Here is a 25,742-nt window from a genome sequence, read left to right as displayed (position 1 = left end):
ATTCATTCAAATTGTACACCATCTTATTGAAAAGTCAATCATAGAATATTAAAATAGCTAGAACATTATAAATGTGTATTTTAACATACTTTAATACCAGAAATGTTTTGCTTTCATATGGTGACAGAACTATACGTAACTTCATACACATTTATCAATATGTCAATGACAGAAAAAAAATCATTTTAATTGTAAATTGTAACTACAAGTATACTCTGTGTATATGAGAGAGAGAGAGAGAGAGAGAGAGAGAACAACTGTTGTGTGTTTACTTTTCTCTTAATCTGATTTAATCTCAGTCAAGACGTCGCAGTGATGCCAACATGTGTCATATGCGGTAAAAGGCATCAGACGGTTCAAGAAGCGAAACAGCTGCTGCAACCAGCCAGCACGCGCACCCGTACGTCATATCACACGTTTGAAGAAAAAAAAAAAAAATGTAAAAGGGTTTCGATGCAACTCACTGTGGCGGTTTGACAAAGTAAATCATCGCAGATTATTTGCCACCGGGCAGACTATCAGTTTATATTACGTAAGTGTGATTGACCTGTGGAAAGAGTGGGGGTGTGGTTTAGAGGTTGCGAGCCAGGGAGGGAGGAGTCATGTAGGAGAGTGTGATAATGACGATGATGATGATGATGATGTCAAATTTACCTGGAAGATGAGGCTGACAGCATGCATCCACACCACATGGCACTACTGACATTAACATGTCTGTAAAAATCAACATAAATGTCAGCAAAGACTGTTGTTACCAACCCTGGCAAATTTGAATGATAAAAAAAAGAAAGAAAAAAAAAACATTGTGGAAAGTTTATTTAAAAAAAAATCAAAAAGTTGAAGTCAATGTCATAAATCATATCTCAACTTGAGCTGTGGAACAAAAGATGTTTCAGTACTGTCAAGTTCACATGCACTGTATCTAATGTAAGTAAATTAAACAGGCTTTTTTAAATTATTATTAATTATGCATAAACATCATGGTAACAAAACATGTTAAAAGATGTACATTCAGGAGACTCGCAGTCCATGAGGATGTCAGTGAACATCAGTTGATCTTCACGAGGCGGCGTCGCTACGTGGCGCAGCGAAGCCTCAAGAGGCGGGGCCCAAAATGACTGAGCCACGCCCCCCAATGACATCATCTTGTGTTGACAGCTGGACAGCGCGGGGGTTGGTTCGGGAGCCACAAAGTCTTCATTTGTGTGGGGAGTGGTTATGATTGGCCCGTCGCCATCGTCGTCACGGCAACTGCATCCCTGGTCCCTGTCGTCGCTTTCTGGAAAGCGACCTGCGTCCTGAGTGGTCCCGTCGTCCTCCGAGAACAGATCCATGATGTCCGCCCAGTCGCTCTCGCTGACGTCGGTCAAGTTGCGCGAGTCGTCAAATGACGACGGCGACAGCAGTGACGTGAGGGAGGGAGAGATGGGCGGGGCATCTTCACAATCATCTGCATGGCACGCGTCATCAGGAGGACATGTTGAGGATGTGTCATGTTTCTTTGCTTCGCTTTGGACTTTGCGTCCGTCTAAATGGTCACATGACTGCTCAGGTGCGGATGACGCCACTTCCTGAAAGTAGAGAGCGGACGCCAGTCGACGATTTGCCGCCTCGATGTCAGCAAACTTCCTGTTGGCGTGTGAAAAATCCAAGGGAGACACACAAGGAATAAACAACTCAACAGATCGTGACAGAAACTTCAAGAAACATGACAAAATCAAACAAAATCCAAACTAAACCTGAACCATGACAAAAGTAACGTAAAAAACTAACTAAAACTGAACCCACTCATGACAATATGCACTCGTAACTCATTCACTCCCAGACATTTTCACATTTCGCAACCCCCTTCGCTCCCGGCTGTTTTACTGGATTTTGACTGATTTTGCAAGTCCCACAGAATATTTTCTATTGCTATAAAAATATCATCATTATTCACAAATCTGTTTATAACTGTGTGGAAAACAGCTTGTTGCAACATGGTCCTGGTGATCTCTTATACTCTGCTACCATTGCTTCAACCGTTCTCTTCAGTTCAGCTGCATCAAAGCCTTCTGTATGCTCTAGCATTAACTAATTTGCTCCCAAAACTTATAAATACGTTCTATTGTAAATGTTTTAGGTGTCCCAAAGACATATTTATACGTTTTTTTATGTTTTTTTTTTGTTTTTTGTTTTTTTATGCTAGATCATACAGAAGGCTTGATAGAGCCTCTGAACTGCAGAGAACGGTTGAAGAAATGATAGTTATTGCATAAAAGGCCAGCAGGTGGCAGCAGAGCAAAAGAGATCATCCAAGGCCATGTTGAAAAAAAAGCTAAAAAATACTCAAATTTCAAATTAGATTTGTGAATAATGGTGAAACTTAGCTATATTCTCATGCTAATTGCTGCAAAACGGAAACAGGTAGAAATATACTTTTTTTTCCCTTGATGAAAGATGAGACTTTAATCTTTCTTTTGGTAGGTTCCATGTTTTTAGAGCAATAGAGCACAAAATTCCGTGGGCCTTGTAAAATCAGTCAAAATCCTGTAAAGCAACCAAGAGTGAAGGGGATTGCTTGTGTGAAAATGGCTGGGAGTGAATGAGTTAAAAAAACAAACAAACAAACAAACAAACAAAAACGTAAAAATACATCTTTGGGACACCAGTAACATTTAAAATAGAACGTATTTATACGTTTTTGGGAGTTAATAAAGAGTTTTTAAACGCGTTAATAAACAGAGCTTTTAAATTGATGCCATGCCCCAATTAGTTACTAGCTGAGTTTTTCTACGTGATAATTGAATGCCTCCCTTAAATAATTATGAGCGCCTTACTGTTACTGTACAATTAAACAAAGCAGTGTCCACACACCTCTGTATCATGTTGTGCAGGAAGCGTCGATGGTTAACCTGCCGCTTGGAGGGGCGGTTCTTGCGGGGCTTCTGAAGGGTCCTCATCATGTGGGCCGCCGCCGACGTCACAAACGTGTACAGGTCCCAGGGGGCCCCTCTCTCCGACCCGGCCTCCGTCACGGACTCTTGCATTCCTTGGACATCAGACACAGAAAAAAAAAAAAGTAGCAGCTGTGAAATGAGACACTGCGTTTACAGTAATGGTTGCAGTGTTATCGGAATTTAAAGACACAGTCCTTTAAAAATGCGTACTTGCGCTGTTGCTGTTGTGTTCTTCCTCCAAAATAGCGACGAGGTTTCCCTTTGGTCTGCGCCGGTCACTGCGAGTGCACTCGTGTGCCTGCTCAACCCAACTCAAAAGTGACATCAGTTTCAAATTGCCACATTTCCTTTTTCTTCTACTCCCCCCAGTCCCCGCCCCCACCCTGCGCGCCGTCAGTCTGAACGAAATCCCACTTGCTAAGAGTCATCCAGCGAGGCAAACCATGGACACGCGTCGTGCTCATTGTATGACGCACAAAAGGCCGTTTGCTGTGCGGTTCTTAATTGAGTCGCTTAAACCGTGACACTCATTAGCACATTCTCAGAGGGAAGAAAAGAGTCTATGTGGTTGCTAGTGCCTTTAATTGACCCGTATCATTGCCCGCAAACAACTTCCAAGTGATGATTCCAACATATCTATGGCTACAGCGGCAGGTGGGACCAATTTGGACACAAATGGCGGACAATGAAGGGAAATTACTTGATTGGAAGAAAACTGGCTTGATTGGAAGGACCATACCAAGAGTGAACCTGGGAAATGTGGCCTCAGTCAAGAAGGGGGGGGGGGGGGGAATTCTGAACCGTTCCAAATAGCTGAGCAGATTCTCATTTAAAGTGAAAGTCAACCTTAAACATTTCTTATGAGTAATTAGTTATAATATGGCTTCACTAATCTAAACATGACATTCTGATTAATATTACATTTATGCAATATGAGTTATGAAGCAAAATCCAGCCATTTTTATCCATCTCAGGGGGCGGCCATTTTGCCACTCGCTTGTTACTCAGGTAACAACCAATCACAGTTCAGCTTCAGAAAACAGGTGAGCTATGGTTGGTAGTTGCCTGAGAGCTGAGCAACATTGATATCATCTTCAGTCAACAGCAAGTGGCAAAATGGCCGCCCCCTGAGATGGATAAAAACGGCTGGATTTTGCTGTTTAACTCATATTCCACTAACACAATATCAACCAGAATTCCATATTTAGACCAGAGAGGCTGCATAGAACATATTATTGTCAAAAATAAATAAAAAATGGGGAATTTGAATGTGATTGGTCAATTCTGAACACAGCCACATCCTCAGTTATAAGGGGGTGTGTACAATTTTGCAAACCATATCTGGGGGGGTTTCCCGCCTTTTACTAAAAAAAAATAGATGTATTTCAATTCATATGTAGCTGTTATATGTCACATTCATGGTGGGAAAAGTTTACTTAGTCTCTCTTTTTTTTTTTTTTTTTTAATTTACATGTTGACAGGGGTGTGTAGACTTTTATATCCACTGTTTGTCCTTTTAATGTCACGTCGTTATTCCCCGTAAAATGAAATAATGCTCTCCTAAATCTACAAAATTTGACTCACTACAGCAAGACAGTGACGCTAATAACCCGGCCAAAAATTGCCATATTTGTAAAATCACGCTTCAAAATGGTGAAAAATCAAGCCCTTTGTGCTCTCCAACTGGGCATATCTGCTGAAAACCACACCACAATGAAAAATGGATGTTTCATCTAGTAACTTCTCCCTTTGCCTACACATGCCTACATTTTTGAGCCATGAAAATATATCCACTTGAAGCCACTAGTAGCTGGAATAGGCCTACATTACACGCTTTTCACGCTACGGCGAGAGGTGCTAGCATAGCCGCCAGTTAGCTCGTGAGCTAACCGGCTTCTGCTGCTCCTTTCAGCACATTCTTGCTTGGGAATTTAAATAACATCAAGCTGTTCTATAAATTTTGGTATCCGGGGAAGATGAATTTTCAGGGTGTAGGCATAACTAGCTAGCAAACTGCCGCTAAGAGGGAAGAAATTGGCCTACTAATAATAGACGATCAAGTTTTCATTTTGTGGGGAACTGGCGACTCATGCCAGACTCCCAAGTGTGTCACTGGGCGCCATTTTAGGCCCAAATAAAACAGGAAACTGAAATGGGGGAAACTGGTTTTAACTCCACAATTTAGTATTAGTACACAGTTTTCTTACGTTTCCAATAACTACCTTCAGAAATGTATAATGTGTTAAGAAACAAATTTGTCTTTACTATCATTTTTGGAGAGTCAATTTTATTTACAGTGATGACAAAATTACACCCCCACATTATGACTTCTATCTCTTTACTACTTGGCGGTCTATTTTTAGCATCAAACATGAGCTTGTGAGATGTGAGTAGACGGCTACGTTTCTGTCTCACCATTTACACCGTGACAACAACAATTCTCTTCTGGTAAATAACCACCATAATGCCATTTATAAAATACAGAATGTGTGTGTTTTGCATCACAGCAAACGAAAAAAAATATATCATGGGTGTTAATTAATAAGCAGGTTGTGATATTTCTTTTTATTTATTTATTTTATCAGACTTGGAGCAGGCTGATATAACATTTTATTGCCAGGCCGCTTTAACAGGGGGAAGCTGAACTTTGACCCAGTGAGAAGGGCCTCAAAGATTGATTTCAGCTCCTCCTCGTCCAACAGAGCCAATCGGGGGGAGAAGAGCCGGGCGTCTCTCTGGGCCGAGGAAGTTGGAAGACGTGACTAACTTTGGGAGGAAAGACAGCAAAGATTGAGGAATTTAGACTTCATACTTACTTAGTTTTTACTTGTTTTAAAATCTAGGATTAATCCATTTTGTTCCAAACATCAGTCACCTTTGATGGAACACTATTTTTGTTAGGTTTCTACCATGAACAGGGCCTGGGCCGCATTCAGGGCCCATCCGTACATCAGCAACGTGGTCGGGTACACGGCGCTGTTCGCCTCCGCCGACCTTTTCCAGCAGCGTGTTTTGGGTCGCCGAGACGGGTCCGAGGCCTCCGTCGGCGTGGACTGGCGCCAGACGGCTCGCGTGGCCACCGTGGGCTTCTGTTTCCACGCCAACTTCAACTACCAATGGCTGCGCTGGCTGGAGAGGATGCTGCCGGGAGGCGGGGTCAAAGCGGTGACGGTGAAGGTGGCGGTGGATCAGCTGGTGGCGGCGCCGCTCACCATCAGTGCCTTTTATATTGGTGAGTTGCCGACTGAAACGATGTTTGTTTTTGTTCAGTTTTACCACTTGGTAATTGTGATAAGTGATAGCAGTGATTTTTAATTATTTTTTTTCCATCCATTCAATGGCTATTGTACTGCTCCTACTTGTGTATGCACCCTGGCCACCTGGGGGCAGTATAATACAGATTTACATTGGCCAATTGGATATTGAGCCATTTTAAGCAGTGAAAAGTTCATCTTTTGTCTAGAATTTATTTGATAACGTCATTATTTTTCATGTACAATTAATACTTTTAAAAACTATTATTTTCTAACTTGCTGTCGACTGATGATGACATCACCTGTGCTGAGGAAGTTGGCAATGACCAATCATGGCTCACCTGTTGTCTGGGGTTGGTCAGCAAACTGAGAGATGATTGGTCGGTGATGTCATCATCAGTCGACAGCAAGTAGAAAAATTACTTTTTAAAGGTATTAATTGTATATGAAAAAAATAACGAAGTTACCACATTAATTATAGACAAAATACGAACGTTTTACTTTTGAAAATGGCTCAGTGAGTCAAGTATCTCTTTCAGGCCACGCCCAGTGAATTCTGCCTACCAACAGCCTAGTGGTGACTGATGATGTTGATTTACACAGCTGCGACTGCTAGATTTTTTTTATTATTTTTTTTTAAGTTTCAGGCGTTAAGGGATGAGGAATGTTTTTTTTTTCCTATGTATTTATATATGTTTTTTTACAACATGCTGGAAAGCAACCATGCACAGGTCACTTTTGCACAAAAAAAACAATAATTTGTATTCATATTTTTGTTTCTATAGTGAACATGCCTTTTTAAATATAAACGATAGTATTTTTAACCGTGTTTTTTACTTTGAAAACTGTTTGCATATTTTTTATTCATTTGTATCCCTGTGGTATGTACTATTTTATTATCAAAAGGAAAATTTTATTTAACATGCTTAATCATTGGAATATTATACCAGTTAAATATGTAATTAATTTATAATTGCATTCCTTGAGTTCTAGTACACTTTCTCAGCTGGACAAGTTACAACACGTTTCACAATCACTTTGAATGACTGTGTATATAATTCAGAATTGATAATTGGAGTAATTAAATAAAAGGTAAGTACAGTGCTGTGACTGTTTATGTTGCCAATATTTAAATTAAGTCTACATTGATCTTCAATCCTAATAATTTGTCCCTCGTGTCGATTCTCCTTTTAGGTTTGAGTATGCTAGAAAACAAAGATGATCTTCTTCAAGACTGGAGAGAAAAATTCTGGACGTCTTACAAGGTGCACTCTCGATTTTTGTTTTCATTGTAAATTATTCTAAAATGAATATACAATGTTAATTGGGTATTTTTTCAGACCGGTGTGGTGTTCTGGTCGACAATGCAGGTGAGATCTTTCTTCCTGTGAAAGTTGAATTGAAATTTATGTTATTTTTATGTTTTTTGTCCTATCATCATCATCATCATCATCATCCGAGGCTGTGAACTTTTCCCTGGTCCCCCCCGTGGCTCGGACCGTGTTCCTCGGAGGCGTCGCCCTCGTCTTCACCATTTTCCTGTGTCACCTCCGACAGCAAAAGGACCACAAACTCAGATGAATTTTACACAACTTTTGTATTCTATGATCTACTGTACTGTTTTGATTTTGCTAACAGTTTTCATAGCATGTGTAGTACAATTTCAGAAACATTCTAATTTACTCAAGATACTAATGGGTTTGTCATGGGATTAAGGTTCTAACTGAAATGTCATATCATGGGTTGCTTGCTTAGCTATTATGATCATTTCTTCTGTTGAAGCGACCATGCAAATTGGAAACAGATTAATAGGTGTTAGTGTTTATATTATGAGTTCATTAACGTAACATACATCAAGTTTGTGACTTTAGTCTTGACCTGCTCAATGTGTAAAGTGCCTTAAGATGACTTTGAATCGGTGCTGAATAAATAAAATTTGACTTTACTTAATATTAGAGGGTGCATTGTTAAAATTTGTTGTAAACAATAACTGTTTCATATAAAAGCCACAAGTATTGCTACATACGCTCTCTTTTTTTAATGACATTTATTTAAACATGTGGAAACCACTGAATTAATACTGTCCATCTTTATTATTAACTCAATTTTACGTAATATGTATTAGATTTGATTTATTAGTCGGCATTCAACTACATGCATTGATTCTTCACGACGCTAGAGGCGCCATTCAAAATGTTGCCCAGTTTTTTTGTTTTGTTTTTTTCCGTGGCCGGAAGCTGTGCTAGTCTTTAACCAATCAGGAACGCGAGATTTCAGTGCACTATTTATCGCGAGACTTACGCTCTCCCTTTTCCCTTTTCCCTTCGAGTCCAAGATGGTAGGTAGCGCTAGTTTAACTTTCATGATACGCAAGTTTGACTATCCACGGTCATCCTCCAAATTTTCACCGCGTATCCTCTTGAATGTAAAAACGATCGATTGTGGGAACAGTTTACGATGTAATTGAACAGCGATTTCGTGGTATATGTCGCTGCAAATCATATTAGCTTCGTCTCTTGGTGCCGACAGCTAGCCAAACTAAAAGCTATGACGTTGCACACAAAACACGTTTAAAATGGTCCCTAATGTAAAATAACAGGTATCAATATGAAAATAAGAATTGCTTCGATATCAGTTTGGGTTCCATGTGGTAGTGTTGGTAAACTTGCCATGTTAGCATTGTCGTGCTAATTAGCCGGCAGCTTTTGAGTGTCAACGTGTAAACCGACACGGTGACTTCAAGATGTGACTCATGTAATTTGGCTCAACTGCATGTTAAATGCAATAATAGTATAACTGTTGTATGAGTAAATGTGAACGAAAGAACTGCTTTTAATGAAATACGAACCGAGGTAATGAATGAATGGAATGTGATATTAATCCATGTGTGCTCATTATTCTTCAAGGGAGTCGACATCAGACATAACAAGGACCGTAAGGTGCACAGGAAGGAGCCAAAGAGCCAGGATATCTACCTGAGGCTCCTTGTCAAGGTAAGTGTGTCACACATAGCTGGGGAGAGTTTAATGAACATATGATTAGTGTTTATGGTAATCCGAACCCCCTAAAATAACTGCTGCTTTTAACACACACAGAAGAGCAACACATACTTATATTTTTTCCCCGCTCTGTTAGTATAACAACCGCTGAGCCTCTATCTTGTGGGGCTGTATAGGTGTTGTGTTGCTAATATGTACTGAAGGTGTATTGCCTTGTAGCTGTACAGATTCCTGGCCCGCCGCTCCAATGCATCCTTCAACAAGGTTGTCCTGAAGAGGCTCTTCATGAGCAGGAGCAACAGGCCTCCCATCTCACTTTCCCGCCTGGTCAGTCTCACCTGAACTCACACGCTCTCTACTTTGATTTGGTATTGAGGACATGTGGCACAAAAAGGAGCCCTCACGTTTTCATTTTGTTGTTTAATTTTTTATGACTCAGAACTTAGTGTTTTTTGTACAAATATTTGGCTTGCTAGTTATGATTTTGGTTAGTGAATGGGTGGTTTTCACGTATACTGAGGACTCCCTGTATTAGGGTGGTGCAAATTTGCAATTAATGAAAATTCAATTGCAATATCAATTATTTCACTCCATGTTTACAAAATTGGCATAATATTAACATATATTCATACTAATTTTGAGTTGCTGGAGTTGTTTTAATTTATAATTTTGCACCTTTTTATGGTAAAATAATTCATTTGATACTTTTCTTAAATATTAGTAAAAATGTTTAAACATTCTCGTTTATTTACGAAACTATATGATTTTTTGAATGAATGTGATTGAAATTATTACCAAAATTATCGTGATTAATAACTTTTTCGTAGTCGAGCAGCCCTGCCCTGTATTATTATTATTATTTTTTTAATTTTATTCCCTCCTTCCCCCGGTTAATATTCAAGTTAACCCCTCAGATTGTCAGGTCTAAGATAAAATTTCTCCTCCGCTGAGTTTGCTTCTCATTCCAGATCTGCAAGATGAAGCTGACCGGCCGTGACAACAAAATTGCTGTCGTCGTCGGAACCATCACTGATGACGTCAGGATCCAGAAAGTTCCCAAGCTCAAGGTCAGTGTAGAAAAAAAAAACGCTGTTAAAAATATTTATGGGTGAAATGCTCAAATGCCGATTGGCGCTGACTTTTTGGCAGTATCAAAGCTTCTTGCACTGAGTGTGATGTTGTCCTCTGAAGGTGTGCGCTCTGAGGGTGACTGACGGCGCGCGCCGCAGGCTCCTGCAGGCCGGAGGCAAAGTGATGACTTTTGACCAGCTGGCTATGGCAGCACCCAAAGGCCAAGGCACAGTGCTGCTGTCTGGTAAGTACAACATCACATATTCATCGGTCTCGGGGGACGGGGAAAAAGTCAAGATGAAGGCCATGCTCGCTGTATGCTACTTTTACAATTACTAATCTGATTTATGTGATTGACTTGTTTGTTTATGCCAAGCTCGTTTGGTAGATTTGTGTGAATGTGTTGTAGTAGTGAAGGATTCTTGAAAGACTGCAGTTCAACGTGTTAAGTAAATTAAGCGCAATTGACGTAGTCGTGACGAGTCATGTGGAAACCGTATGCTCGCACTCCCTTTGTTTTGGCCAGCCGCTATCATTCAATATCCAGATATGGATGTTCTTTTCTATAGCATGTCTGATGAAACATTAACCCGTGGTGCCATGATTCCCTCTTGGCGGTATTGAGCCAGAACTGGAGGAGAAAGACTGCTTGAATTGATTTGAGACTTTATCGCAACTCATTTTTATAGCCCTTCGCTCACAAGAGTCTCAAAGGGCTTCACAATGCCGCAGTTCACGATAATCATCGACATCGCCTGGTTTAAACCCTGGTATGGGGTTAGAGCCCTAATCACATATGATACTATACACTGATAGTTACAACAACAAAAGAGAATTCGGCCCTGTTCAGGTCTTGATGCAAAATTTCTCCACCGCCACATGTTTATTATATTTGTGGATGACTGCAACAATCATTTTTGAAGAATAGAAGCTTAACAGCAATCAAGTAGTGTGTATATTCTTTTTTTTTTTAATGACCCCGCTTCTTTCCCCAGGTCCTCGCAAGGCCAGAGAGGTCTACAGGCACTTTGGAAAAGCTCCTGGAACTCCTCACAGCCACAGCAAGTATGTGCATACTTGGACATTTATTCTTGTACAATTCTATAATAAGGTGGCTATATTAAAGTCATATGTGTATGAATTACGCCAAATTTACACAAAGTGCCATCTAAAATGATACAATCCTTCAAGAACCACCAATATTAAAATGCACAAGGCCTAAGTGTCATCAAACACAAGATGGTGGCTTTTATTCCTAAAAAAAATCAACTTAAAAATTATGAGCCACTGTAATATTTTACACCAGCTGAACATTTGGTTACCACACTGCGAATCACTGCTTTTAAATGATTTTAGGGTCACACATTTAATGGCTTTATACTGTAGTCATTAAAAAATAAAAAATAAAAATGTGCATTAACAATGACTTGTGCTAACTTAACCCCTTTTTTTTTTTTTCCTCCAGGCCCTACGTTCGTTCCAAGGGCAGGAAGTTCGAGAGAGCTCGTGGTCGCAGAGCCAGCCGTGGCTACAAGAACTAAAGTCTCTCTTTTGTTTACCATGCGTTCTGATTCAAATAAAAGACTGGCTGTACAAAACATCACTTCCTCTTCACTGTTTTATTCTCCCCCTTATATGGCGCCACGAAGTGACAGTGTGCGAATTCTTGGAATTCCAACCTTGAAGAATGATACATTACATTCCATTGGGCAACTTTGCCATGAAAGCGTAATAAGGGCAACTCATCATCCACGGGTCTGCTTTGTGAAGCACTCTGGCCCAAACAGGAAGTGCGTGATGGTCTGTCAATGATTGGAGAATGTCGGAGGGTGTTGCAATGTTTTCCTTCTCGCCATTGGGTTTCCTTTGCGCCGCTCAACGCAGCAACAGCGGCAGTTAATGCGCACACTTCCTGCAGCACTACACAGCACACTGCTTGTCACAAGAACGAACCGCTGCTACGGCGGACAAGATGAGGTACGGCGATGTCCTTTTCTTCTTTTTAATCCCATCTCAGTTGAATTCATTGTTGACTGCTTCATAATGTCAAAAGGTTTCCGCTTTGTTAAACCTTCGCTTTGAATTAACCCCTAACCTCAGCTAACTGACGTCTTGGCCAACTTGCATTCGACTAACAACCAGCTAGTCGTGAACCTGCAAAATGCCAGCTTTTCATGCATTCTGAATCTATATATTACAGCTCGATAATGATCAATTTGACACTAAATCGGTTTACGCTTCGAAGACAGTAAGCATCCAGCTAGCTTCCAAGTTAGCGCATCCTTACTTTAGCACTGTTAGCTAACCGTTATAGTAAAGTCGCCAATAATCACAATCGTGTACTTGGGACGAATTACAAGGCTTCGTTGTTAATTGGTATGTTGTGTAGCTCGGACTTTGAAATTAATCTCGATCTCCTTATCAAGAGTCTAGCCAGCTAACATCCGCATAACACTGGTTGGTTAAAGTTCAACCAGCACACGCAGTTTTCCATTTTATGTTAATTAGGCTCCCAAAATGAGTAAATTTCTGCTGATACGTTAACTGTCCAAAGTAAAAAATGTGCTAGTGCAGGGTGATTCATTTCGAATGTATTACTCAGAATAAAATATTTTGTTGGTGTTACTGCTGTAGTTCAAAACCCATCCTCGCTGTCAATCAATATCAATTAAAACGTCATTAAGGAAACGAAAAAAGTTAAACATTTGGAATTTTAGGCCGAGTTCTCTTTAAGGATGATCTGGCCAACAAAGTCATGCACAATTCATGTCACAATAGCGATGTAATGCATACATAAAGAACACAAACATTAAAGTAACTTAAAGAGCATAAAAAACACGGTAAACATAAAAAAAAATCGTCACAAAGAGCATAAAAGAACACAGTAAAATACATTTCAACCACAACTTGCTTGTTGAAACATGAAGCAATCACCCAAAAGTTCTGTAAATTAAAGCAAAAAGTAAAAATATTGATATGTCATTAACTGCCAAAAGCTATAAGAAATCCCTTATTTCATATGCACAGCTTGTGTCTACTTAATGCCAATACACAATGTACTTGAATAAGTTTGGTCATATTTCTAATTATGATCTTGAGCTGTTAAGGAATCCCTGTTCTAAACAAGATTGACGGCTTAATGTTACCGCTGAGCGTCTAACAATAAAAATGCAGTCAGGGGTTAAAAGCAAGAGCTTGCCCACACATGCCCAAAAATACACCCACAAGTCAGTCAACAGCAGCTTCATTGTGCAGGAGTCCAAATTAGCCCGCTGCTTGTATTATTATTTGACGTGTCCACGCCCTGTTTCAAGGACCAAAGGTGCAACAATGGCTGCAGGGCTGCTCCAATTGGAACGCGACGCTTATCAAAACAGGACATCAGCCAGGCATTGATTCAGTCTGCGGCGCAGCTTGCATAATGCTTCCTGACTGTCGTAAAAGTTGAAAGCGAGAGATGAGCGCCTCATGAAATTGGAATATTTGAGCATAGTCATCGCATAATAATAATAATAATCCAAAACTAGTTGAAGTCATATTTTTTTTGGCAGTAATTTTTTTTTTTTTTTTTGTCTACAATGTGATATTTTCATCATTATTCATGTTATTAGTACTTTTAAAAATACATTTTGCAACTTGCTGATTACTGAAAATAACATCACATGTTCTAACGACCAATCATGGCTCAGCTTGCGAATGTCACATGACCAAACCCAGAAAAAAGATGAGCCGTGATTGGTCATTACCTGAGACCTGAGAATGTATGATGTTATTTTCAGTTGACATGTTTTAAAAGTTATTGCACATGGAAAATAATAATAATTAAAAAAAAATCAAATTAATTATAGACAAAATATGAACTTTTTACTGCTGAAAAGAGCTAGATAAGTGAAGTATCCCTTTAAAAACCAAGAGAAAATAACTTTGCCTCAGGAAATTTTGCTAGCTTAATGCTAACACACAATGCAAAATACCGCACAGTACATTTGTGTCAGTTTCGTCATATTTAGCTTTATCTGCATTTTTAAAGGGGAAAAACAAAAAGTCTGTTCTTCTAAGTTAGCAATGAAGTCAAACAGTATATCTTTCATATGAATTAATGCTAGTTTCTCAGCGGCTCAAATAATCTTGTAAACTACAATCGCAGTAAACATGGACGTTTGGCTAGTCTGTTACACCATAGCAGGAGAACAGTTGTGGAAATTGGCAACAATGAAATAAATCTTTCTTTAATTAATTGCCTAACAATGCTAGGAAAACCTCAGTTTTCTAAAAAAAAAAATAAAAAAAAAAATGGTATGTTAAGTCAATCTTGGCCTACTGATACCAACCAGTCTTGCACATGTTGCATGGCCAAAGTGTAAGAAATAGCAGACAGACGCGGTCGTTGTCTTCACAGTCAAGTTGTGCGTCAGCAAATTGCCAGTGTGACTTTGACTCACAACACGTCTCAGCAAAAAACAAAATGAGCGCATCATGCACCCCTAATACTTTCATCTTCCTCTTCTCTGACTATTGTTAACATCATAGAGCTACGCTTTCATTGACAAATTCACAAAACTTCTCATTTTACAGGCACAAAATGTGAATTCAAAGGTATTGCCATGTACTCGCCACACATTTTTGCCGCCTAACAACTCTCACATAATAGCTCCAATTTACATCATTCAAATTTCAACTAGCTTCAAAAATTCACGCCTCCCAGGGTATATATCGTCTGATTCCACATTACTTACAGTATTTGCACAATTTAATATTTAATATCAACTTTTCCCCATTCATTTTCAATGGGGCGGTCATTGAACTTTTTCTAAGCATCGCTTTCCACGCCCACTTCCATACATATATACTGTAACTTATCATCATTACCAGGTGTCTGATACTGCTCGGTGGCACAGTTGGTAAAAGCGCATTGTCCTGTAACCAGGAGGTTATAATTTCATAATTTATTTCTCAATTTGCTGTTCTTAAAGCGCCTTTCTAAATAAAGTTGAGTTGCAATTAATTTGAGTCGTCGTCTCCTTGCAGGAGCCGGGACCTGCGGGAGGGAACGTGACGCTTGGAATTTTTACAATGACATGAACAAAGGAGCCACCTGGACCTTGTCTCTTGTTTTCCTATTTTTTTTATTTTTTTTTTTGCGTGTACGTCCGTTTTATTTTTGTTTTTGTCTCCCGTCCACCTGTCTCTCTGCTGTTGCCGCCACTCAGATGGAGGACAGATAAAAGCAAGAAAGGCACTCCTTGTCCTTCATTATATTATTATTATTAATATTAACCTCCTGTCCAAATCAAGAACAATTCTGCACTTTTTAAAAAACATTTTTTTATCCAGCCCGTAACTGGCAGCCTCAACGCAAATGTTTATTTAATGACGTTTTTGAGCCTCCTTGTGCAGTCAAGGTGTCGATTTGTTTTCAGTGTTACTCATTTGATCAGTGTTCTTAAGTGGAACTTGATGTCTTGTTTAATTATTTAAAAAAATATATATATTCTTGATGTTGTAGCTGCTAAGTTGCCTTAAGTTGTGATGCTGTTTTTTGTTTTATCTGGTGGATATGACTTGTTTTATGTTAAATTATAAGCTGACCGGGAGTAAACTGTAGACACACTGGACGCTTCCATTTTACACTATGAACTGGAAACTAATTGAAGACACTGAGAAGGACACATGGGAACAAAAACTGTTTTTTTATTGTAAATTCAAGAACTGACAGATTTTTTTTGTTGTTGTATATTTTAACTCCGCCTCAGCTTTTTACACACATATTTAATTTTTTTATTTTTTTTTGCCTTGGTAAATACCGTCCGCCTCCAGCAAGCGAGGATGCGCTCACCAGAACCGTCCTCCTTCCCCCCATCGGAAGCCCTCCTTCACGGACAATTTGCCAGCTGGGGGTCCGGCGGCAACAACAACAACAACAACAGCAGCAGCAGCGGCGGCAGCAGCAACAACAGCTCCCCCAACAGTCCCGGCGGGCTCTCCCCAGCCGCCTCGCCCACACTGGCCCCGGCCTCCAACTACGCCCTGACCCTCACCCACGCGCACATCCACGTCCAGCGTCTGTCGCCACGTCCGGGCAAGGAGGCCCGTCTGCTGCTGCCCCTGTCGGAGCTGGTGGGATGCAGCTGCCCCCGGGCCCCCGCGCCCCCGCTCCTGGTGCTCTACTGGTACCCGCCGGGGAAACGGCGCAAAGGGGTGTCGCGCCGCCGCCAGGTGAGGGCGTACCTGGCCGAGAGCAGGACCGAGGCGGAGCGCTGGTCGGCCGCCGTGCAGTGTTTACTCCGAGGGGTGCCGGTCACCGCTGAAACGGGTGAGTACGATTGTTTGGTTGCTGAAATTTCACATTATTCATACATTATTTAAATTATCAATCTAAAATCTTTTTTTTTTTTTTTTAATGTTCAAGGATAATTATTATGTATTACCGTTATTATGGCTAACTTAAGAGTATTCAACATTTTAATGGAATAAAATAAAAATATGTAATCAAATTTTTGAAATATATATTTTTTATTTTATAATTTTATTTCATTTTTAGTTTCGTACTATTTTTAAATTATATTTATCTGTAATATATAAATATATATTGTACACAACAGGATGTACCTTAAAAAAAAGTTCAATTTTTTAAAGAAAAATAATCATATTTGTCATATATTAATATATATTTGTACGCAAGATGTATCTTAAGAAAATAGTTTCTTAAAAAAAGAACTATATGATGAAAATACATATTTTTTGTTAGATTTTTCATTTATTAAGGAAGTGTTTCAGAACTTTTGACTGGCAGTGTTTATCATTATAAGCCAATGTAAAATTATGCACGCACTTTGAACAGTGACACTGTGCTAAAATATATAAAATATAAAATAGATAACACATGGTAAATACGAAATAATAGTTCCTTCATAAAAGTTTTAAAAGAAACAAGTGTTAAAAATTAAAAAGAAAATGAGTTGATTAAAAAGTTAAATACAACTGAATTGTACACAGGCAGTGTTTCTTTGTCATACCACTAGAGGGTGCCTCTACCACACTTTTTGAGAATCACTGTTTCAGTACTAAAATACAAGCCAAATTTTCCAAGTTTCAGTTTGAAGCATTCTTACGTTTGTGACGTGTTTATGTATCGTGGCTTTCAGGTCATGAAGAGCAAAAATCCAGTGCTGCACCTCCAAATATTAGAAGATTTCGCAATCACGCATTTGTAGGATTTGTCAACAGTCGCCTGAGTCATAGTTTGAAACAACTATTGATAAGATTGCAGTACAGTACAACTTACTAAAGGGACTACTGTATTGACGTTGCCTTTAAGTAGCGGCACTAAAAATACTTCTTTGTTTCAATGGAGCTGACTACAAAACTCTTTTTCTCTTCCTCCCATTTTGATTCCTGCGTCCTTTGTAAATTGTTGCTAAATATAACTTGATGTCATAGTGACCAAGACATGCGGACGTTTTTGTTAACAAAAACAACAAGCGGGTCAACCCTTGAAATGGATTTATTTGTTATGTGGACGTTCGTGTTAACTATACTGTGAGTTGTTTACCAGTTTTCGCGTCTTGCGCGTTAACCTTTTCTCAGTCGCCTTTGCACTTCACCAGCGTCTGACCTCCTTTCCTGTCTCCTTCCTCCCTCCTTTGCCTCTTAAAAGTGTCTAATCTCACTCTCTCCTTTTGTTTCCTGACCTCAACTAAAACCTCATCATCTCGCCGTGTTTACTGTAGCCATAAACATGGCTGTCCCCAGTCTAACCCAGCCACGTATTCCATCCATCATCTCCTCTTTTGTTTGCTCTGTTGTTGTTTGTTGGAGTGCTCCGAATGAGTTTTCAGTGCTTTTCTGTTGAGTTGTGCTTGAGCGCGGGTGGATTGTTGTTACATAAGCCAAGATTAATCTGAGCATGTGGCCGTATCGCATAAGAATTGTCTGTTTGGAAGTAGTGAAAGGTTGAAATATTGCTTTGGATGGAAGATTCCTGTCATTTTATTAACAATTATTTACCGACAGACTTGAGTTGTGTGAAGTACTGTGAATCCTGGACAAAACTGTGGCGACAGTTGACGTCACATCTCACTTGGCCTGCTTTTAAGATAACGAAGCGATTATGTTGCCCCACTAATGAATTTTCTCCCCCCCGCCCCTTTTTTTTTCTTGTCAGAATTTTCCCGAAGCCTCCTACCTCGTCCCAGGCGACTACTTCTGCTGGTCAATCCCTTCAGCGGGAGAGGACTGGCAATGCAGTGGTGTCAGACGCACATCCTGCCCATGATCAGGGAGGCCAACATCAGTTACAACCTGATACAGACAGGTAGCGCCGCCAACGCAAACGAACCCTCGTGAGATTTATGCTACACAGTACAGTAAATTATGTAGAGTATATTATATTTTACTCTAAATAGTCTATTTGGTCCCACTCTGAGCAGAGTAAAATTTACACTTTGGAAGAGAGTGAAATATCCATCCATCCATCCATCCATCCAGTTATCTAGCTAGCTAGGTAGCTAACTAGCTAGCTAACGTCTGTTCAGCTATCACTCTGTCTAGCAAGCTATCTCTATTGGTCTGTCTCTCCATCCATCCATCCATCCATCCATCCATCCATCCATCCATCCATCCATCCATCCATTCACACATCCATCCATTCGGTTAGTTAGCTAGCTAGCTAACTAGCTAGCTAATATCTCTGTTCAGCAGCTATCACTATGTATAGCAAGCTATCTCTAGGTCTGTCTGTCCGTCCATCCATCCAGTTAGCTAGCTAACAGACAGACGGACAGTATCTTTAGTGTGTGCAAGAGAGTTAGCCTATCCCATGATAAAAACCTATGAAAAATTTCTCACTCAGAAATACTAAGTAAATTTTGCAAGGTGAGATTTTCACTACAATTTACTAGTTTATTATTATTATTATTATTATTATTTAAATAAAGTCACTCAATAAAGTCTCCTTTTGGATATTAGTAGCAACAGTAAGAGTGGCATAGCGCAGGTGGTAGAGTGACAGTCTCCCAACCTGAAGTATGTTGTGAGTTCGTTCCGTAACCGTTGTGTAACTTTTTTTTCTTAATAAACTTTACTGTGAATTACTAACTGAAAATAGTTTTTTTTCATGGGATAGGCAAATTCTCTCATAAACACTTAAAATACTTTGAATAAATTTGAATTTTACTTTATAGTGCAACCAAAAATAATCTATTTAGAGTAAAATTTACGCTACAGAATTTAATGTGTACTCATTTTTGTTGTAACAAATTGCTTACTGTGTCTGAATCTGCGTCAGAGCGCCAAAACCACGCCAGAGAGCTTATCAGGGACATATCGCTCCCAGAGTGGGACGGCGTGGTCATCATTTCTGGAGATGGCCTCCTGCACGAGGTGAGAATGGATAAAGGTGAAGGTTACGCATGTCACACGCGCCATTATCGTGATCCGATGCGCTCTGATCCGATCCGGCAGGTGATAAACGGCCTAATGGAGCGTCCAGATTGGGAGCAAGCAATAAAAACGCCTGTTGGCATTCTGCCCTGCGGCTCCGGCAACGCGCTGGCTGGCTCCGTCAATCACCATGCAGGGTAGGAAACGTTGCTCCTTCACAATCCAGTCGACAATCGATTAATTGTTTCGAGACCTCGTTTAACTTTAAAAAAAAAATAAAATAAAAATGTGATGGCCGTCTTGGCATCTTAGGTATGACATGTGCCTTCGGGAGCCGCTCCTTTTGAACTGCTGCTTCCTGCTGTGTCGCGGCGGCGTGCGGCCCATGGACCTGGTCTCCGTGACGACGAGCCCACCCACCGCCAACAGCAACCGCGCGGCTACTGCCGCGCCCAGGAGGCACTTTTCTTTCCTGTCCGTCGCCTGGGGATTCGTGTCGGACGTGGACATCGAAAGTGAGAGGTGAGATAATACAGTAAACGTCAACAATCCAAAAAGTTTCTTTATCAGAATATTTTGTTTGCTCCCCTACTATTCTAAATGCAGCATTCTGGTTTATAATTCGTTTGTGGAATATGACTTAGGCACCAAATCCAGCCGTTTTTATCCATCTCAGGGGGTGGCCATTTTGCCACCTGTTTTCTGAAGATGAGTTGTGATTTGTTGTTAGCTGAAGATGACATCAGAGTTGCTCAGGGCTTAACAACCAATCACGGCTCAGCTGTTTTCTGAGTTTGGCCATGTGACGTTTGACAGCATAAATGTTGAGCCAGTATTAGCTAGCACCTATAATAACAACTTGAAACATAACGTGATTATTTTTTGTTGTTTTAGCACAAGCACTATGTAAGTCTTTTACTAGGTAAAAAGAAGCAAAATATACTTTTCGTGGTGCGAAGTTATCAAATAGTTTATTGAAAAATCCACAAAATACTGTGTTCTGTGATTATTTTTTACACCCCCCTCCACTGTAAACAGTTGGCAAACAGTCTAAAATGGTGCACTGCTACCCTCTGCTGGCTGTTTGTCTCATTACTTTGCCCTAAAGTGCTTGCAATTTAAAGTGCCGGCGTATCAGACTCATCAAGCCCTCCCAAATAAAAATGGCAGAACTCGACCTTGGCGCTGAATGTAGTTCTGATCTTCGCTGAGCTGATTTTATTTTTTATTTTTTTGTCATGTGCCGGCAGGTATCGAGGCCTGGGCTCCGCCCGTTTCACTCTGGGCACACTGGTGCGCATCGCTTCCCTCCGCTCCTACAAGGGCCGCCTCTCCTACCTCCCGCCCGCCGCCGCGTCCTCGTCGCCGGATGCCACGCCCCCCCCGCCCAGGAGGCCCCTCTCCCGTAGCATCACGGAGGGCCTGGAGGGCTACTGCAAACCCCCCATCCATCGCACCTCCTCCGACATGGGCATCAGCGAGCAGCGGAGCCTGCAGCGGGGCGAGGGCGAGCGGGAGAAGGAGGAGCGGCGGCGGGAAAGGGAGCGGAGACGCGAGCGAGCTCGGGGAGGCGGCGCCGGCGTGGTGAGGGCCAGCAGCCTGATGGAGGACAGGGAGAAGGAGAACGAGGGGGAGGTTGAGATGGAGGAGGCCAGGCTGAAGAGGGAACGGGGTGACTGTAACGTGGGAGGCGACGGCGGACTGGCGCGGATTAAAGACGAGCAGGATGAGGAGAGAACGGAGGAGGACTCGAGTGAGATGGAGGAGGAGGAGGAGCATCCGGCCGGGGATGGGGTAAAAGGTGAGGGGGCGGTTCACGCTGAGGAGCTTGGCGAGGAATTGGAAGCAGATGAAGGTTGTTTCACCGACCAAGACGGACTCCAGGAAGCCCGGCGGACCCTCAGGAAGAACTCCGCCCCTTCAAGCCAGATCGCCAACACTCTGTTCGGTCAAGCCGACTGCGAGGAGGCAGAGGACCTGAATGGAAGCTACTACCAGAAAGAGGTCTACCCTCTGGATGTCGCCCGTGAGCGGGCCCTCACCATCTCCTCCCCCTTTCGCCACGCCCCCTTCTCTTACAAACCCAGAACTGCGGACCAGAACCAGAACTCCTCGCGGCCGAGGCCCCTGTCGCTCCTGCAGCACTCCCACTCCAACTCCCTGCCGCCAAAGCTGCCCTCGCTGTCCCTCTCGCTGTCCCCCACGCCGCCGTCGTCGCCTTCGTGCGCCTCCCCGCGCTCCTCGTCCTACCTGGCCCCACGCCCCAACACGCCCGGGTCCGCCTCGCCCACGCCGCCCGCACGCACGGCGTCCTCCTCGTTCAGCTTCGACATCGCCGAGCCGGCCGGACCGCTGAAGAACCGTCCTTACGTCGCGTTGCCTTTAAACGTCCCGAGAGACGACTTGTTGCCCCCGCTGGACCAACCCCTCCCCACGCGAGACTGGGTCACGATCGAAGGGGACTTTGTCCTGGTTTTGGCCCTTTATCAGAGCCACCTGGGGGCCGACCTCCACGCCGCGCCGCAGGCCCGCTTCGACGACGGACTCATCCACCTGACCTTTGTGCGGGCGGGCATATCCAGAGCCACGTTGCTACGACTGTTCTTCGCCATGGAGAGGGGAACGCATCACTCGGTCAGCTCGCCGTACGTCAGCCACGTTTCCTGCCGCGCCTTCCGGCTGCAGCCTCTGTCCGCGCGCGGGACCCTCACTGTGGACGGAGAGCTGGTGCCATATGGGCCCTTGCAAGCGCAGGTCAGTTGAATTGTTTTTTTTAGGAACTTTCTTTCTACATCTTGCCATGCAGACAGTCGCCATAACACCCAAAATGCGTTAGCAAATCTAAATAAATACAATATACAATTTACTGCAGTCATCATTGCGTCTTAAAGGGGAATTGAGAGGCTCGAGAAGGATGTAATTCAGACAGAAAAACATTCTGTCAGCCATTCATGTCCTTTACTTCCTGTCCATAGCAACTGAACAACATTTACTCTTTCATGAGAGAGAAATATTATATAATAAGCATTTAATCCACAAAACTCCGGCTGAATATTAATATTTTGAAAAGGTCCAATAGCCACCGATAATCGGCCATCCCCTAGTATTGTGCAGATTTACTTCATGGGTCCATGACCCTTATAGGAGACTAACTAGCCTTGTTAATGTAGTTATGAGATTGCAATGTGACCATTTCAAATTATACCATAAAATCCCTTTCAATTGTCTAACATTTTCTTGAAGTGGAAGTCAACCCTAAACATTTTGTGATAATATATTATATGTGACCTCAAATGCCGAATATGAGTTATGAAGTAAAATCTAGCGTTTTTCATCCATCTCGGAGTGGCCATTTTGCCACTTGCCGTCGACTGAAGATGACATCACATTTGCTCTGGCAACAACCAATCACAGCTCACCTGTTGTCTGAAGCTGCGCTGTGATTGGTTGTTACCCGAGACCTTAGCAACATTGATGTCATCTTCAGTCGAAAGCAAGTGGCAAAATGGCCGCCCCCTGAGAATGGATAAAAACGGCTGGATTTTGCTGCTTAATTCATATTCCACTAAACAGAATAACATATTTAGACTCGTGGGGCTGCATATAACACTTTTTTTTTTTTTTATGTTGACTTAAATCACGTCACTTGTATGTTTTTGACATGTAATCCTTTCGTTGCAGGTTCATCCCTCCATGGCGCGCCTCATTGTTGGTGACTCGGGAGAGCAGTTCACCAGGTTCTAATCAGGGATTGGTTGAAGCTGATCAAAAGCGCACTCGCTTCTCAATTATGTCATTTCTCTTGCCATGTATGCTGATGACGGATTGAAGTAATCTGGATTGCACAAAACAGTTTGACGAAAAAGGGATAAACCTTTCCGAGCCACGTGTCGTTAGAGCAGGAATGTAGGGATTAATTTTTGTTTTAGAAAAATGGATGAAAACTGCACCGCGTTGCACAGCTGTGGGATTACACTTAGCGAACCCGCAGACGCATGAAAACTGCACAGCCTGGAATAACGAGGGAATACTTTTAGCTGATTTTTGTTTTATTTTGCGCAGATTGTGCATGATTTGGGTGCATGTGTACATGATAGTATGCATGCTCAGAAGCACTACCAGAATTTTGCCTTACAGGGAGAAAGATGAACATTCAATTGACTTTGCAAGCGACACGATACAAAGTTACAGCTTCAGCGGTTAACCAACTTCATTTCACTTACTTTACAGCGCAAGAGTATTTGATGTTTCCATTACACTGCACTCAATAATCCTCTGGAGGACATTTAACGTGATGTTGGTGCAGCACATGAAAGCCTCTTTCACACAGAGCCAGAACAGAAGGCATTTTTCTACCTTTTATGCAGAACTCAACCAAGAAATGGTCTGTGCAGACTAGTCCACTAGTTGACGGTTACTACTAACCGGCTACCCGCATTATTAATGTGAAAGGAAAGTGGACAATTATTCTGCCGCATGCGAGGAAACTTTTTTTCTTTTCTTTTTTTTTTTGAGTAAGGGCTACACAAATAAACTTGATTTGACACCACGTCTCATTGACAGGCAGCATGCGGGAAATTTGAACCCAAATTCAGTCTTAAAACTATTGACCAGAGGCCAATATTGTGAACACATTGTGAACACCTAAGGTGTTAATCTGCTAATTAGAAGATGTTTTGAGTCATAAATGGTCAAAAAGACTATTTTAATGTTTTTGTTTGTGTGTTTTTGGGGTCACTAACTGCTAATAGGGTAGCTTTAAAGGCTAACACCGCCCATGGCTTTTGGCGTTGTTAGCATTAAGCTAGCAGACAGACATTCAAAGTGATGAGGTTGTTTTAAAATACACGTCTAACTTGAAAGTAAACGGCTTGAAGCCTCTTTTTCTTAAAGAATTTTTCACCATCTGTCAAACTGCTGCTGATGTTGTGAAGTGTGTTTCGTTTGCTGCCAACATCTAACACTATTAGTTTCTCAAATTTTTGTACTGATCAGCCGAGGAATGACTTGTTTCTCTAAAAACTTTTGGTCACTAGAAAGAAAGTGGACTCAGTTCCATATTGTTTATACTGAACCACAACATTAAAAAGGGAGGGGAAATGCCATCTTTTAGAGGCGGTGTGAAAGGGGTTAGTTTAAAAAAAAAAAAAAAAAAAACACTGAATGCACTCATATTTTAGGTGCAGTCACTTCCAGGAAAGAAAGCACTTGTAAAAGTATCTTAGAGCAGATGCTACACGAAAGGATCAATGTAAAAGAGATTACATTTGTCCATTTGTTTTACATTTTTAGCTAAAAAAAATAAAAAATAAAAAATAAAAAAATTGTTTTCGTTCTCACAATAGGAGTTGATGGAGATTTGGTTGACAACGTTGGAAACTGAAATCATGTCAATGAGTTGGGCTTTGTATTAAGTGACTGCACGGATATTTTTATTTTTTTTAATTTTTTTAAGTGGAATCAGACAACAGAGAGTGACAAATGATGACCTACTTTGTGTAAATGTAATTATGAGACCTGCTGATGAATTGGTCAAATCAATAGCATGTGCACTGTATCAATCAGTCAAGATAGTTGTGTGAACTGTTTGGGTCCTTGTCAGCACAGTGCATGTCCTGGTCATGCCTGGAGATATCAATGCATTTGTATTATAATCCTGTTGAAAGTCACAAAAAGCGGACTACTTTTCACTGCTCACGAGGCTGCTATTTTGCTCATTGTATTTTCTTTTGTTTCTGCACAGTACAGCTAGTCTACCACAATGACATAACAGTCTAGGTTTGTAACAACACCACATAGAAAAACATCACAATTTACACTTTTTGCCGAAATGTACAATATGAAGAGATGTTGAAAGTGAACAAATGTATTTGTTGTTTATTATGCCCAGGCCTCTTAATAATGCCATGCACTCAGCTAAAGTGGCCCTATTTGTAAGGAAATTGAATTTATTACTAAAATAATGGAAGAAAATACATGACTACATTGTGCAGGTCATAGGTGTATATGTTTTGAATAAATGTAACAAAACCGGTTTTGAGTAAATTGTTTTATCTCCTGTTATCGAGAATGTGTTGCTTTTAACTACTGCAATTACA

At 41.3% G+C, this 25,742-nt stretch overlaps 4 protein-coding genes across 4 annotated transcripts; 3 read left to right on the top strand and 1 right to left on the bottom strand.

Annotated features, from left to right (window-relative positions):
- Window positions 1-906: 906 nt before the first annotated feature.
- On the bottom strand, window positions 907-3,300 carry c16h19orf85 (chromosome 16 C19orf85 homolog). The gene is made up of 3 exons (XM_077528299.1): window positions 3,150-3,300; window positions 2,857-3,031; window positions 907-1,629 (listed from the first exon to the last, which is right to left on the bottom strand). Exons 1-3 carry the CDS (start codon window positions 3,262-3,264, stop codon window positions 966-968), a joined length of 954 nt encoding a protein of 317 aa, XP_077384425.1. The 5' UTR covers window positions 3,265-3,300; the 3' UTR covers window positions 907-965.
- Window positions 3,301-5,667: 2,367 nt separating this feature from the next.
- Window positions 5,668-8,070, top strand: LOC144022799 (mpv17-like protein). Its single transcript, XM_077527919.1, has 4 exons — window positions 5,668-6,171; window positions 7,388-7,458; window positions 7,534-7,563; window positions 7,655-8,070. Exons 1-4 carry the CDS (start codon window positions 5,850-5,852, stop codon window positions 7,772-7,774), a joined length of 543 nt encoding a protein of 180 aa, XP_077384045.1. The 5' UTR covers window positions 5,668-5,849; the 3' UTR covers window positions 7,775-8,070.
- Window positions 8,071-8,454: 384 nt separating this feature from the next.
- rpl18 (ribosomal protein L18) lies at window positions 8,455-11,866 on the top strand. Its single transcript, XM_077526903.1, has 7 exons — window positions 8,455-8,531; window positions 9,100-9,186; window positions 9,412-9,519; window positions 10,161-10,259; window positions 10,384-10,507; window positions 11,259-11,328; window positions 11,729-11,866. Exons 1-7 carry the CDS (start codon window positions 8,529-8,531, stop codon window positions 11,802-11,804), a joined length of 567 nt encoding a protein of 188 aa, XP_077383029.1. The 5' UTR covers window positions 8,455-8,528; the 3' UTR covers window positions 11,805-11,866.
- Window positions 11,867-12,046: 180 nt separating this feature from the next.
- Window positions 12,047-25,678, top strand: sphk2 (sphingosine kinase 2). The gene is made up of 8 exons (XM_077526902.1): window positions 12,047-12,240; window positions 15,292-16,576; window positions 18,428-18,577; window positions 19,550-19,644; window positions 19,726-19,841; window positions 19,957-20,166; window positions 20,895-22,398; window positions 23,326-25,678. The coding sequence occupies exons 2-8, from the start codon at window positions 16,090-16,092 to the stop codon at window positions 23,386-23,388; spliced, it is 2,625 nt and encodes an 874-aa protein (XP_077383028.1). The 5' UTR covers window positions 12,047-12,240; window positions 15,292-16,089; the 3' UTR covers window positions 23,389-25,678.
- The last annotated feature ends 64 nt before the right edge of the window (window positions 25,679-25,742 follow it).

The sequence above is a fragment of the Festucalex cinctus genome, chromosome 7, assembly GCF_051991245.1.
Source record: "Festucalex cinctus isolate MCC-2025b chromosome 7, RoL_Fcin_1.0, whole genome shotgun sequence".
Taxonomy (NCBI): domain Eukaryota; kingdom Metazoa; phylum Chordata; class Actinopteri; order Syngnathiformes; family Syngnathidae; genus Festucalex; species Festucalex cinctus.
The sequence above is the reverse complement of the archived record's forward strand: the minus strand, read 5'-3'. Positions and strand labels throughout refer to the sequence as shown.

Bases quoted from the DNA above. Each gene is read 5' to 3' on its own strand.
- c16h19orf85 (XM_077528299.1), bottom strand. From the start codon at position 3,264: ATGTCACTTTTGAGTTGGGTTGAGCAGGCACACGAGTGCACTCGCAGT. The intron at 3,032-3,149 runs GTACGCATTTTT...CTGATGTCCAAG, and splicing joins ACACAACAGCAACAGCGCAA to GAATGCAAGAGTCCGTGACG. The intron at 1,630-2,856 runs GTGTGTGGACAC...ACACGCCAACAG, and splicing joins CTGCACAACATGATACAGAG to GAAGTTTGCTGACATCGAGG.
- LOC144022799 (XM_077527919.1), top strand. From the start codon at position 5,850: ATGAACAGGGCCTGGGCCGCATTCAGGGCCCATCCGTACATCAGCAAC. The intron at 7,459-7,533 runs GTGCACTCTCGA...GTATTTTTTCAG, and splicing joins AATTCTGGACGTCTTACAAG to ACCGGTGTGGTGTTCTGGTC. The intron at 7,564-7,654 runs GTGAGATCTTTC...TCATCATCCGAG, and splicing joins TGTTCTGGTCGACAATGCAG to GCTGTGAACTTTTCCCTGGT.
- rpl18 (XM_077526903.1), top strand. The intron at 9,520-10,160 runs GTCAGTCTCACC...TTCTCATTCCAG, and splicing joins CCATCTCACTTTCCCGCCTG to ATCTGCAAGATGAAGCTGAC. The intron at 10,508-11,258 runs GTAAGTACAACA...TTCTTTCCCCAG, and splicing joins AGGCACAGTGCTGCTGTCTG to GTCCTCGCAAGGCCAGAGAG.
- sphk2 (XM_077526902.1), top strand. From the start codon at position 16,090: ATGCGCTCACCAGAACCGTCCTCCTTCCCCCCATCGGAAGCCCTCCTT. The intron at 16,577-18,427 runs GTGAGTACGATT...TTTTCTTGTCAG, and splicing joins GCCGGTCACCGCTGAAACGG to AATTTTCCCGAAGCCTCCTA. The intron at 18,578-19,549 runs GTAGCGCCGCCA...AATCTGCGTCAG, and splicing joins TTACAACCTGATACAGACAG to AGCGCCAAAACCACGCCAGA.